This window comes from Chlorocebus sabaeus, chromosome 12 (genome assembly GCF_047675955.1).
Source record: "Chlorocebus sabaeus isolate Y175 chromosome 12, mChlSab1.0.hap1, whole genome shotgun sequence".
Classification (NCBI taxonomy): Eukaryota; Metazoa; Chordata; class Mammalia; order Primates; family Cercopithecidae; genus Chlorocebus; species Chlorocebus sabaeus.
This window is the reverse complement of record NC_132915.1, coordinates 105,953,322-105,967,364: the sequence shown is the minus strand read 5'-3', so window position 1 is coordinate 105,967,364 and position 14,043 is coordinate 105,953,322. Positions and strand designations below refer to the sequence as shown.

At 56.3% G+C, this 14,043-nt stretch overlaps 1 protein-coding gene across 1 annotated transcript in view; it reads right to left on the bottom strand.

Annotated features, from left to right (window-relative positions):
* Positions 1-14,043, bottom strand: part of ASS1 (argininosuccinate synthase 1) — a 57,995-nt gene that overhangs the window by 17,984 nt on the left and 25,968 nt on the right. The window contains exons 8-12 of the mRNA XM_008005925.3: positions 12,739-12,809; positions 12,113-12,143; positions 6,390-6,480; positions 3,573-3,657; positions 2,852-2,916 (exon numbers count right to left, since the gene is read on the bottom strand). Of these exons, the coding sequence (XP_008004116.1) occupies positions 2,852-2,916; positions 3,573-3,657; positions 6,390-6,480; positions 12,113-12,143; positions 12,739-12,809 (343 nt within the window). The remainder of the gene's footprint in view (positions 1-2,851; positions 2,917-3,572; positions 3,658-6,389; positions 6,481-12,112; positions 12,144-12,738; positions 12,810-14,043) is intronic.

The following is a 14,043-nucleotide window of genomic DNA, read 5'->3' as shown; positions in this document are numbered from 1 at the left end:
GCTCAAGCCTGTAATCCCAGCACTTTGGGAGGCCGAGACGGGCAGATCACGAGGTCAGGAGATCGAGACCATCCTGGCTAACACGGTGAAATCCCGTCTCTACTAAAAATACAAAAAATTAGCCGGGCGTGGTGGCGGGCGCCTGTAGTCCCAGCTACTCGGAGGCTGAGGCAGGAGAATGGTGTGAACCCGGGAGGTGGAGCTTGCAGTGAGCCAAGATCATGCCACTGCACTCCAGCCTGGGCGACAGAGCGAGACTCCGTCTCAAAAAAGAAAAGAAAAGTATTTGGAGTAGAGAAATAAAAACAAGATTCCACCCTAAAATTACCTAGCAACTTTCTCTCCTCTCCACAATCCAAAGCAATAAAATAGGCAAGTGAGGACGTTCAGAGGGAGATGATACGACCTCCTCACCTGGCCCCTTGACAACTGGAGTTGCAGAGAGAGAGACTTGTCTAAGATCACACAGCAAGTTCTTGCCATCAGAATCCCAATTTTCTTTCCTGTACCATGCTGACTAAATTCTGTGCTTTTGGGGACAGCCTCCAACAGTACACACAAAGTACCAGGGCAGAGTGAAGGCTGGCCTGCGGGAACCTTTCCCCAGGTGGTGGTAAGGAGCCATGGGAGTTGGAACAGACTGTTGATCTCATGGCTCTGACCTTCTATGGGGACGAGGCCCCCATTCTGGGAAAAAGGTCCAGCCTCTCTAGAGTGCTGTCAGCTACCATTCCACGTTCAGAATAGTGCAGTCCAGGTCTTCCTCACTAACCACCTCCTTCAGTTCACTTTTGCTCAAGTCTGCTTGACTCGCCCCACCCAGCAGGATGCCATTTCACAGTGACTTCAGGCCAGTCCTTATCTTTCCAACAGGGAAGGCAATGCATTTTCATCACGTGTGCCAATCCTGATCATTTGGTAGTGCCTGCAGGCAGCCCTGAGACACCTCTGGAGTTCACAGAATAGTGCCAGCATCGACTGGTGATGCCTGCCACAGGCGTGGCAAGGGCATAACAACAGGTGCAGTACTGGAACCCTCCCCATCCCCCGCCACACTGACAGCTCCCAGAGTGTGGGGGCTACTTCTGTCCCCATTCCGCATGCCCTGGGGACTGACGGCTATTTATGGAGCACTTCCAGTGTACCAGTTCCTGCCCCCATACATGAGTTTGAACCCAGATCTGTTCAACTCCAGTCGAAGCTCTTAGCCCTCCACTCCATGCCACTCTGGGCCCAGGTGGCAGTCCTGGTCCTGCCACTAAAGTGCCTGGTACTTGAAGCAAGGCCTCTATCCCACCCCTCCCCAGCCCTGGCTTCCCCATCTGTAAATGGGGTGCTGGTCTGTGGCTCCCCAAGGTCCCTCCCAGCTCTCCCTGGAGGGTGCACACTGCGCTGGCTCCCAAGGGCAGGCTGCGACAAAGGGGCATCTAATCACATGTTAATATAGGTAAGAGACAAAGGTAAGCCAGGATAAAAAGGAGCAGCTAATTAGTAACATTGTTCTCAAGGCCTTCCCAGAGCTTCAATTAGGTTGTTTCTCCTGAATAACAGCAAGCAAAGAGATAAACCACAAGAAAGAGGCAAACCCGCCTCCCCTTTCCGTGCTCCCATGTCTTTTGAGGTAAATGCAAACAGGTCAGAACCAGAGTGATGCAACTCCCAACGCTTACCACATTACACTTCGGGAAACTGAGGCCTAGCGATAGATGACAAGTCCAAGGTCGTTGGGCAAGGCAGGGCAAACCTGGGACCAGAAACAGGCATCCAGCCCTCTGCACCACCACCCTTTTCTTCTGGCCCACATGGGGTGATCAGCTCTCTTTGGATTTTAGAATCTTAGTAAACATAGCCTGAGGGACATGGGGCTGTGACTATACCATGGTCAGGTTTTATTTGGCTTGGTATCTTTTCAAATCGACCCTAAGCAAAGAGATCTGAACATTTACCAAAGTGGGGAGCCCTGACCCCACCACCAGTATTAAAAATTCAGGTGCCCGATTCAGGGGATCCAACTACTGAAACCTTGCCCTGTCCCTCTTAGGACCCCCCAGAAAGAACACAGCATGGCTTTATCACACACTGGCAAACCCTCAGGGACCTGAGATCCCCTTGGTGTATGAATGGGGAAACTGAGTCCTGGAGAGGAGGATGTGGTCAAGATGAAATGGTAAGTGACCGACAAAGGGAATCATGGGCTTTGGCTACTAAGAGAAGACAGAGGCACCTGCCTGGGGACCAACTGCCCTGCTCCTGGGCCCAGCCAGAGGCGGATACGGGGCTAGGCAGGCTAGAGGCCAGCCGAGGTGGCAGGCACGCCACACCGAGGCTCAGCCCCAACTGCAGCACAGCCCCAACCATCCCTGGAAAAAGGGCCCCGTGAGCCGGGCCTAATGCTGGGACAGGACCTTAGGCTCTGGCCGGCTCCCAGCGCCTGTGCAGCCACAGCGCCCACCTCTGGCAGGATTTTTGCCCTGCCTGGCCAACGGCTTCCATGCGGCCTTAATGACCACGAAATCGGGCCTGCACGGTCTGCCTCCAAACCTGGTCTGCCCGCCCCAGACACAAGACAGCCTGACCTCCAGGCCTGGCCCTGGCCTGCCTGCTCCTCGGGGACTCCCCAGGAGTCAGCCCTTGGGCAGCCCTTCTCCTAACACCCTGAAAGTCAGTGGCAAAGGGCCCATGAGTCCCACTTGCCAGGAGGGGAACTGCAGTCTCGGAGGCTGTGGTGAAAGGACGCGCCCAAGGTCGCCCACGAGCATAGGGGTAGTAGTGTCCAAATGGGACAGGTCTCAGGGATCTCTGGGTTTGCTGGGCCCTGAGGCGGGCTCTGAGCAGGGCTGAGCAGACTCACCTCGGGACTTCATTCCAATGAAGCGGTTCTCCACGATGTCAATACGGCCCACACCGTGCTTGCCCCTGTGGGAAGAACCTGTCCATTAGGTTCAAAGACTACCGCAAGGCTCAGAGTCACCCACCCAGCTGGGCTGCCCCAGGGTGGGTGCGGCTTAGGCCACAGGTTAGGCAGCATTTCAGGATCTAAGACTCAGAGCACATCTGAGCCTGGTCACTTAGTCCAAGTGCCCACTGGACAGGTGGGGAAACTGAGGCCCAGAGAGCAAAGGGATTGCCCAGGTGTGAGTTCAAATTGTTCCTTCTGTTACCTGTGTCCTGGGGCCCTGAGGCCCAGAGAGAAGGGATTGCCCAGGTGTGAGTTCGAATTGTTCCTTCTGTTACCTGTGTCCTGGGGCCCTGCCTAGCACCAGAGCTAACTACTGCTGCCTTTCCTTCTATCCTGGCCTCCCACCCAGCCAAGGGCCTGGATCATCCAGCCTAATGATCCCTTGGAGGCAGAAGACCCCCTGGGGTTGTTATCTTCCAAGGCTAAGGACCACGGAGCCTCTCCTGCCAAACGGGTCCCCCTAGTCCGGGAAACTCTGTGACTATGGGGAAGGGATACGGCCTGTCCTCTGCACCCCTGAGCCTCAGCCACAACCATCAGCTGCAATGGTCCAGGTCCGTGCTCGCCCGAGACAGCGGTGCCCAGGAGGCCAGACGGGGCTGCAGTCACTCACGCGACTTCGTTCAGGTACATGAAGAGCTCCAAGGAGGTCTGGTGAGTGGTGCCATCCTTGACGTTAGTCACCTTCACGGGGACCCCTAGGGTGGGAAGAGAAGGCAGTGGGCCTCTGGGCCCGGCTCAGCAGAGGAGCCTGCACCCGCCACCCCACCCTCTCCCTCCTCCCGCAACGCCTTAAATGGATATGACAGATATGGACTCCAAATGACTCCTTCAAAAGCCCTGTGCAGGTTGAGGCCTGCTGCAGGGAGAGAAGGGGCAAGAAAGCCCCCCAGAATGAAAGGGAAAATGTAATAAAAACGCTCTCCCCCACCCTCCCATTCTCTTTGCCCCTTTTGCATTTAGGGGCTGTGAAATTGGAACCAGGCCCTGAACTAATTGAATTTCACGCTCCACCATTGTCTTACGCCGGGAGCACCTTCTGTCCCACCAGTCACCCGGGGGCCGCCTGGCCGAGGTGTGGCTGGGCTCAAGCACACACACACTCGCTCGCTCACACACACACACACACAGCCCCCTGCCACGTCTGTCAGGCGGACCCCGCGCCCCGACCCTGTACCCCAGACCCACACGCAGCCATCTGATTGATGGGGGTGACACGGTGCCCGCTCCAGCAGGCGAGGTGTCGGCAGCGTCCCTGAATCCAAGGAGCTGGGTCTGGGGTGGCAGGAGGGCAGGAGGGAAGGGGTTGGGGGGGGCAGTGGGTGGGTTCGGGGTTGACTTTGAATAGCAAGGGGCACTTTCTCGAGCGGTGTGAAATGAGCAATAAATGTATTGGGGCTAACAAGAGAGCTGAAACAGTGACAAAGAAAAGCTGTTCAAAGTTGGTGGCTAATCTCCCACCCATCTGCCCGGCTCATTACCATGGAGCGAGCCATCGGGTGCCAATCAGGCCTCAATAGCGGCTTTCGAGGCTTTATTAGCCAGGCGCCGCTTGGAGGGGCTTCGCTCAAGGCGCTGTCAGCCTTGCCATTCTTAACCCCCATTTCCAGGGGTTTTATAACTTGGTTGTAAATTGCTATTAAATGTAAGTCTGCCCAATAATGAACCTTAAGCCCCTCTCGCCACCCCCCGCCTCTCCCCTCTCCCTTTCTCTCCCTCCCCGGTCCTATTATCGGCCTTCGCTGGGGCCTTAGATGGGGCCTGCCCAGGAGAAGAGGTGACATTGTTGGTGCTGCTGCCGGAGAACGCCTCTTAGCCTTTAAAATAGTTAATAATTAGATTAAAACTTCAAATAAATTAACTAGAGAGTGAATGGGCACTGGCCAGGGGAGGGTTCCTCCCGTCTTTTTTTCTTCTTCCAGACAGTCCCCAAATCATGACAATAGGTCACGTTTCTTCTCCAGCTCAGCCCGCGGAGCTCCCCGAGTCCTTGGGCAGGGCTGCCGGAGCCTGGTGCCCGGGACCCTCTGCAGCCTGCCGCCTGCCTCCCACCCTCACGGGTCTCTGGGCTCCTGGGGGCCCCGTGCAGGGAGCCAGGAATGCTGCTGGGGCCACTCCCACCATCTCCTCAGAGATGATCCTCAAGGGAGGCTGTGTGCCTGCAAACAGGCCTGGGGGCCCGGCTGCCTTTGGGGGCCTCTTTGACCCCCAGTGGGTTGGGACAGATGGAGGGGAGCAAGGAAGACACTCGCTGACTTGGCCAGGCTCTTGGGAAAGGCCCAGAAGAGGCAGATTATTAAAGCACTCAGCCTCCGACACCTCATTCCACATACCATGCTGGGCACCTGTGAGCATCATGCCTGTGGCCTGTTTTTAGATGAGTGCACCCAAAACCCAGCATGGTGAAGCTGGCTGTCAAGGTCACACCAGCAAGAGGGAGAGTGGGGTCTGCAGCTCTGCTTCCCCACCCAATCCTCCTCTCTGTGGTACCCAGGGTAAGGGCCGAGCGTCAGAGCCAGGCCAGGCCTCTCCACGAGCCTGTCTCCCTCTCATCCCAGCTCCAGTGTGGGCAGCCACTTTGTGGACAAATGGGCCAGCCCGCGCCTGGTCCTGGGGTGCCCTTGTGCCCAGCACCACCTCCTCCAGGAAGCCTCCATGATCTCTCTAGCCTCCTGAAAAGGTACCCCTTCAGGCCTTCTGAGCCCTCCCTCTGAGCCCAGGCAGGTACGCCTTGCTTCCCTGTCCTTCCTCCGGGCCAAGAGATGCCCTCTCCCAAGCTCAGGCACCCAGGCACTCGGGCCAGGCCAGCAAACGCTTCTTGTTGACAGCAGTGAGGAGGAGGGAGTGAACAGGACAGGCTCCACTGCCGAGGGGAGCAAGAGTGGCCACAACTTTGAACGTGGGGTCAGAAGGGTGAGGCCCAGAGCAGCTCAGTGAGGACTGGCGAAGGCTTTCCACGTGGGGTCCCAGGGGTCCCTGAGGCCAGCTCACCAACACTCACTGTTTACTGAGGACCTTCTGGGATCAGGGCCTGGGGCTGGATGCTCCCTTGCAGGCCTCATTCTACCCCGGGAAAACAGCAGGCACTCTTTCATCCTCAGGTGAGGAAACGGAGGCCCAGGAAAGGTGAGTGGCTGTTCAGGGACTAGAGCGCTCTCATTCCAGACCTGGTGCCCATGAACCCAAGTGATGGGTGGCCGAGGGCGTGTTCCTGCCAAGCCTAGAGGCATCCATGGGTTGTACCGTCCAGGGAGGTGGGCTGTGCGGCACCCTTGAAGCCCCTGCCTGAACTCCAGGTTCCAGGGATGCAGGGTGGGGGTAAAGAGGGCCTAGGTTCCCAGGCAGGGAGGGGAAAGGAGCCAGGGCGCCAAGAGTCAATCCCTTTCGACCCCTTTTGAGTCCCAACAGGTGGGACGTTCAAAAAACATACCTTTTTTGAACTCGATCTCGAGAATGTCAGGGGTGTTGGGGGATTTGGACGGGTCCTGGGTCTTCGTGTAGAGACCTGGAGGCGCTTGGTTCTGACAAAAGACAGAAAGAGGTGGGAGGATGACATGCCAGTCCCCGGACACCCTTCAGTCCACCTCCCGCAGGGATCTGCACCCCTCTACTCCATCCACTTCCCCACCAGCTGGTGGGGTCCAGCAGATCCCCCGGTCCCCAGCCTTCAGCCTAGCATCAGTCCCGCTTGCCAGGGGCCTGGGAAACAAAGGGCTTGAGAAATCAGACAATTTTTCCCCTCAACTTGATCTCATCTTTTTCTTCGACGCCCCCACAGCTGGAGGTAGAATAGCAGGAGAGGAACAAGTCAGGCAGGAAAAAGTGTGACTTTGGAGGAGCGAGGCGGCGTTCCGACGGCTTCCCAGGAGCGGTACGCACACTCTCGCCGGCTCGGGAATTGGGGTTTATTCTGCACTGACCGCAAAGCTAATGACTGCGTGTGACCCCAGCAGGTGCTCTGGCAAGCCGAGCCGTCCCCGGGGTCCCCAAGGTTAATACTCACAGGGAGAAAAGAGAAGAGCAAAGCAAAAACCCATTTGAAAACACATCAACCTTTATGTATATTTTTTCTTGGGCGTGTTGGAAAATGGGCCTCTCATCTGATGCAGTGGTGGAGGGGCTGCGTGTTGCCTGGAACTCTTGAAATTCCCTCCCACCTTCGGAGGCCCCAGCTCCCCCAGGCTGCGGCTTGGACACTTGCCACTGTGGGGACTGGGGCCTCTTGGGCCTGACTGCTCAGGTCCCTCCTGTGGGCATCCTGTGCCCGGGGTTCTCGTTCACCTGCTGCCATCTAGGAACTGCTGTCTCATTTTTGCTTTAAAAACTTTGCAGACGGCCGGGCGCAGTGGCTCACGCCTGGATTCCTAGTGCTTTGGGAGGCCGAGGCGGGTGGATTGCCTGAGCTCAGGAGTTCAACACCAGCCTGGGCAACACATTGAAACCCCATCTCTACTAAAATACGAAAGAAATTATCAGGGTGTGGCGGCATGTGCCGGTAGTCCCAGCTACTCGGGAGGCTGAGGCAGAATTGCTTGAACCCAGGAGGCGGAGGTTGCAGTGAGCCGAGATTGCACCACTGCACCCAGCCTGGGCGACAGAGTGAGACTCCGTCCCCTCCTCCGCAAACAAAACAAAACAAAACAAACACCTTGCACACATTCACGTATCACTTCTCATCTGCAGTCTGAGTTCTCAGCAGCTCCATTTGGTAAGAAGGTCAAGCGCTCTTACCCCATCTACAGATGAAGAAATCGAGGCTGAGCGGGAGGGACTGGAGCTGCAACTGTGAGATCCGTGCAGGCAGAGACCACGTGGGACTTACTCCCTGGCACTCAGGACAGGAGCCCCGTGAGCTCCTCACCAAATACACGTTGGATTTTACAGTGATGGGCAATACCCCCATGCCAGTATCAAGATCTCAGGCTGTGAGGCCTTGGGGAGGCTTTACTTCCTCCAGCCTCAGTTTCCTCATCTGTAAAATGCGGAAAAATGTAAAATGGGGAAAAATGATACCTGCCCTTTGGCCATCTTACAATTTAAGTGTATGTATATATATACACTTAAATTGTAATATATATATTAAAAATACGTTTGATTTTTAATAAAATATATTTTATTTATATATATTTATATTTTATATTTATATTTTATGTAATATATATTAAAAATATATATTTATATTATATATTTTATCATATATTATAAAAATATATATTTATATTAAATATATACTTAAATTGTAATATATATTTAAAATAAAATAAAATATATTTTATTAAAAAATATTTATATTAAAAATTTATTTTTAATATATATTACAATTTAAGTATATATATACTGTAATATATATATTTAAAATATATATATATAAATATAGATAGACATATAACTGGAAATGAAAACACAAGAAAATGTCAGGGAAGGCCTGGTACAAACTGGAGTGTGCTTTGCAGCTGGAATTCACTCATGGGTGTACCTGCTCAGCCCAGCCTCCTTCTGCATGGGATGGGGCTACATAAGTACCCTGGAAGCTCACCCGTAGTCATTCGCCTGTGACTCTATGTTAGAGTGACCAAGTGCCCCGGTTTCTCCTGGTTTTAGCACTGAAAGTCCTTTGTCCCCAGAAACCTCTTAGTCTTGGGCAAACCAGGACAATTGATCCTTCTAAGTTCAGACAAGGACCGTGGTGGATCCTCCACCCCCACCTCCAAGGTACGACGTGACTCAGGACCAGCTGTATCCCCGCGTCAGTGCCCATTTGTGGGGCAGGAACAAGAACCCAGAACTTTCCCTAAAGGCAGGCTCCAGGCGGTAGGAGGGGCCCTGAAGAACCCCTAGTCTGATGCCTCTATGGACCACAGGGAAAGCCAAGGCTGAGAGGTGGCTTCTCCAAACCATGCTTTGGAAGCTAAACGTGGGGACTCTTTCTGCCACCTTATGCTGGTTCCCAACTGCTGTAGTAACCTGGGCTGAGAAGCAGGGTGAGGCCTGTATGGGCCAGAGCCAGCCAGCATCACAGCCACAGGCAGGCATCAGGGCTGGCCCACTGGGCCCTGCCAACTGCAGCATTCCCTGGGCACAGATGGGCCCCAAGGCTCATCCTCAGCAAAAAGGTAAAGTGAACTGGATTGGATCTTGGGGTGACCACACAACTCCACAGTCCCATCTCCAGCTGCCTGGGACTCCCCTAAGCCTCCAACCAGAGTGCCGGTACGAGGGCCCCACTCCCATCCAAGCCCAGCTCTCTCCCACCTCCACCTGTGCTGGGCCCGACTGCAACTGTTTTCAACCCGTTGCTTGTCACTTCCTCTCCCGCCACACTTCCTAAGGGATCCCCAGACTGAAGCGGAGGCTGATAGTGCATGCATTTGGAAGGAGAGGGAATGGGAAGACTGGAGGACGAGTCTCTGCAGACTGCAGCGGAAGTCAGAGGCAGCTGTCGGGCGGGCACCTGACAGCGCCGATTAAATAAAATAACTAAATAGAAATAAAATGACATTTGCTTTGCATTCCGCGGTGGCTCGAGCGCCTGCCTTCTTTTTACTCTCCTTCCTAAAAGCCCAGTTCAAATGACAAATAGTTTGTTGCCGAGTATCAATGCCATCTATTTATCCCTCCCAGCGGGAGGGCTCACTTCCAATGTCATCTGTGGGGGGGCAGGGGAGGGAAGAGAGTGAAGAAAAGGGGAGAGAGAGAGAGTCGGGGTTGGGGGGTAGGGGGAGAGGGCGAAAGAAAGCATGAAACAGGCCCCGAGAAGGAGAAATTGGAAGCAAATGGCCCATGAACTAAACCATGATGTAGAGGCATGATCGATGCCGCAAATGGTTTATTCATCCATCAGCTATGGCGGGCCGGCGACTGAATGAACTCTTTCACTGTGGACCGTATGAAGTTAAAGCAAGTAAATTTCTATCTTTCTTCGCATTAGCTGCCTCATTGCCCTTCAATCAGCCCTCACGGAGGCAGAAAATGGCTCAGCCATCTGCCTTCAAGCCCTCCCTTCCGCAGGTCTCCTGGCTTTTTTTGGAGAGGGGGAGGGGCACGGGTTCCCCGAGCTCTGTCCCCCTGAGCTCATCCCGAGGGGGACAGGGCTGCCAGGTCCAGGGATGCAAGGGCGCGTCCCGTCCTGACGTTGAGCCCCGTCCCCCTGGGGAGTCTGCATGGCTGGTGCAAACTCCCTTCCAGAGCAGCTGGACTCTGGGTGCCCCAGGCGCCTCCGCAGGAATTACGTTTCCCTTTGACTCACACCCAGCTCAGCCCAGCCCAGCCTTTCTTGAGAGTGGTCCCCGAGAAGACCTTGGACCCTTCTTCCCGTGAGGAGGGAGCATGGGACCCCCAACTCCATGACTGAGGGCTTGCCCTGTGCCAGGCCAAGCGCTTTAGATGCCCCAGGAGGGAGGTGCTGTGTTTTCCCACTTTGGGCAAGGGGTACTGGAGGCTCAGAGAGGTTGAGCAACTTGCCCGAGGTTGCACAGCAATAAGAAGAAAAGTTGGGATTTAGACTCGGGTTTCCTGTCTCTGGGACCCAAGTGTGGGTGAGGTAGCAGGATCCTTAATCCAGATTCTCTTTAGCACAGACTTCTCCACCCGATACCCTCATGAGACAGGAGGCCTGGGAGGGCGCAGGACCTGCCCACAGTAGCTCAGTAACCTACTCCAGACCCGGGGGCCCTCCTGCAGGGTCCGAGGGGCGATTTCCTTTCTCTCTCTCTCAATCCTGAGGTCCTCCATTCTGGGGGGCCTCCTCTCTGCCCCATAAGCTGCCTGCAGAGGCCATAGGCTGCTTGGAGAATGGCCAGGAGTGGTTGCCCGGCATGCTTGGGGCCCACGGGCCTGAGAGGATGCCCTGCCTAGAAGCCAATCCACAGGCTCGGCCTCCCTGCCCCCCTTGGAGCTGACTGACTGGCTAATTAGGGTGGCTGGCCTGAGTGTTGTGGGGTCAGCAGAGCATGAACTAGAAAAACCTGTGACCAGCAGGCAGCAGCCACACACAGGGCCCATCAGCCCCCAGCGGGCAAGGGTGGCGGCTCTCCTGAGTGACACATTTGGACAGGGAGGGGGCCATGGGCAGTAGGGGAGCCAATAGCTGGAGGGCACCAGCCCCAGGGCCCGTTCCCTCACCCCAAGCAGCTGGCACCCTGGGGCGTGTCACAGCTCCGGGCCTCAGTTTCCTCACCCATAAAGTAAGGCTGCTCCCAGCCGGTGTCCTAGGAACTGAGCCAGGGCGATGCCACCCTTGGCCTGCTCCCCAGACACGGTGGCTGCCATGTGATATGACAGCCAACACCGACCAGGGGGCGGCATGCAGGCCTGAGAGTGACAGATGCCCGGGCCCTGGGGGATCCTGGGCGGGGCTCTGGCGCTCCCCAATTTCACCAAACCTCCCCTCCAGCTGGCCTTCTTGGTTCCCCCAGGCCCAGCTGCACCCCGTCAAAAAGCACACTTTTCCCACCCCCAAACCAGCCTCCCCGGGGTGTGGGGCTGGGCTCGAGAACTCAGACACATTCCCTCAGGGACAAAGAGATTTTTCTCTTCCCATGATAGATTTGGCCCTGCCTCCCCCACCTCCCACAGTGGGCAGGGGTGGACACAAAGAAGCCCCTACCCCCGGGGAGAGAAACCCGAAACTTCAAACAGAGCTGAGGGCCCAGCCTGGCCCGCCCGGGAGGCTTGGGACGGGATCAGGGTGGCCGGTGGTGGCGGGTGTGCAACACGGATCCAGACAAATGGGGCCTGGGGCTCTCAGCCATGCCTCCCCCCCGCCCCCCACAACCAAAACTCCAGCAGCACAGCCTGGGAGCTGGTGGGCACAGGCTGGGCCCTCCCCCAAGTGTCTCATCTGCCTAATTACTTCTTTATTGTCTCACAATCACACACTCTCTCTAGGCTGCCCTGAGATATTTCCTTCCCCTGTTCATCCCAGCGGCAATTAGAAGAGGAAGGGCGGGGGGAGGTCTTCAAATGCAGCGAGGAGAGGGCGGGCAGAGGGGGGCCGGTCGGGGGGTCGGGGAACACAGGCAGGGCTTGGCCCCAGCCCCATGGCTGGCCCCCGTGAAATTTCAAATTAGGCTACAAATACATCAGACAGCATCGGCATGGAGCAGCTACCACCAAAGGTGGCCGGCTGGGAGGAGACGGGGTTGGGGGGATTACCTTGGGGTTCTCCAGGATTCCAGCCTCATAGCTGCAGAGGGGAGAGGAAAGACAGGGTCAGCTGGGGAGGGACATGGCATGCCCCCATCCCCCAACACACACCCCCCGTTGTGCCCATGAGCCTGGTCTGCCTTTTACTCTCTGCCAGAGCATCTGCTGCCAACCTGCCTGAAACATTCTGGGCCCACCACAGTCACCCGTGGAGCTGCAGGTTGTAAGAAAGAGCTGGGGCCCTTCCCTGAGTCTTCTGGGGACTGCCCCGGGGTTCTGCACATTGGTGAGGGGGCCCCTGCCTCTGCCTTAAACACTTCCCCTGTGCCCCATCTGGGCCTGTTCTCCATCCTTGAGGTTTTAACCTTCAATGCCACCTCCTCTAAGAAGCCCTCCTTGATACTCCTGATGAGGCCGCGTCCGCAGGATCTATCTCCCCGACAACACTCAGCAGAACCGCAATGAGGGCAGTGCGTGAGCTGGGCGCTTTGATCTCTGTCCTGCCTGAAGACTCTCAGCTCCCTGAGGGCAGGGACCACTGGCGTGGGGGTCACCAGCACGTCCTGGGACAGCACATGGCCATCCTTTGGAATGAGCCCAGGAGGACCAAGGATGGGTGGAGGGCGGGCATTTACCTGATGTGCATGAGGTTCTCGTCCATACTCCATGGGCTCTTGGGGGTGACCGGGATGGGAATCCCGTGTTGCTGCAGGAAAGAGACAGCACAGGCGGAAGTAAGGCGGCTGGAAGGAGGCGTGAGGTCTGTCCCAGGGGCCCTGCTTTTTCAGAGAGCCCCAAATTCTGGCCCCCATTCAGACAAGACCCCAGCTACCTCCTAGTGTTGGTCACGGTCACCTCCCTGGGGCGACCCTATTGCTGGACACGCCCCAGAGAAACTGCAGGACCGTGCGTCTGCGATGCTGACCTTGGAGGTTCCTTCCAGAAGACTTGGAGTCTACACTTCAAGGACACCTGAAGCACTGAGCAAGCGCGCAGGTGCCATGCCCAGGTCTCCCAGCACCAGCCAACCAGCCCCGCTATCACTCTATGAGCTGGGGCTTGCGTGAACCCACTCACACTGGGGACCAGGGCACCTGGCACCAGATCCCATGCGGTGCTTCCTGTGGACCCAAGGACAGGTGGGATGCAGGGAGAGCTTTTAGCTCATGGCCCACACCTCCCGGGGGCACCTCTCCCTGGGCCTGGCACAACAGCCGCACACATCACTCTGCAGACCCTAGAAGGGGAACACCCAGCAGATCCCGTCTCCATGGGACTTGGCTCTGGCTCTATTTTGCTTCCTAAATGGCCTAGTCTGTTGTTACAGGAGGACGCCCACCTCCGCCCAGGATGCCCAGGCTAGGAGGGCTGCAGACCATGCATGGAAGGCCCACCTGACTCAGCCTTAAGAGGAGGAGGAAGATGAGGCTGGTTGCCCTGGTGACCCGCACTGCCCTTGGTCCCTTGATGATGCCTGACTGGGAATCCAGCGTGTGCACTCCAGCCTCCTCCTGCACTCGGACACCTGGCACTGCTCTCCTGGTCCCCGCAGCTTACTGGGCACAGGGGGCAGTGAAGGAGCTCCACCCAGCCCCTCAGAGCCAGCGAGACTGGATGCTCTGCCTCTGACCCCCTTCAGTCCCTCAGCCCCACTGGGTCCCTGTGGGAACCATAGGCAGCCCCCACCGGGTCACCCCCCCATCTCTCTCCTGATGGCATCCACCCCACTCAGGCTCATTCCCAAGACAGTGAGATTCTAGAGGCCTCCTCCAAGGAGCGGCTCTTTCCCCGTCACCACCTTAACTTAAAATGAGGCTAAATGCTCTGGGTTTGGGGTTTTCTAGAAAGCCAGGAGACTCACTTTAAAACAGCCTACAAGGCCGGGTGCGGTGGCTCACTTGAGGTCAGGAGTTCAAGACCAGCCTGGCCAATATGGTGAA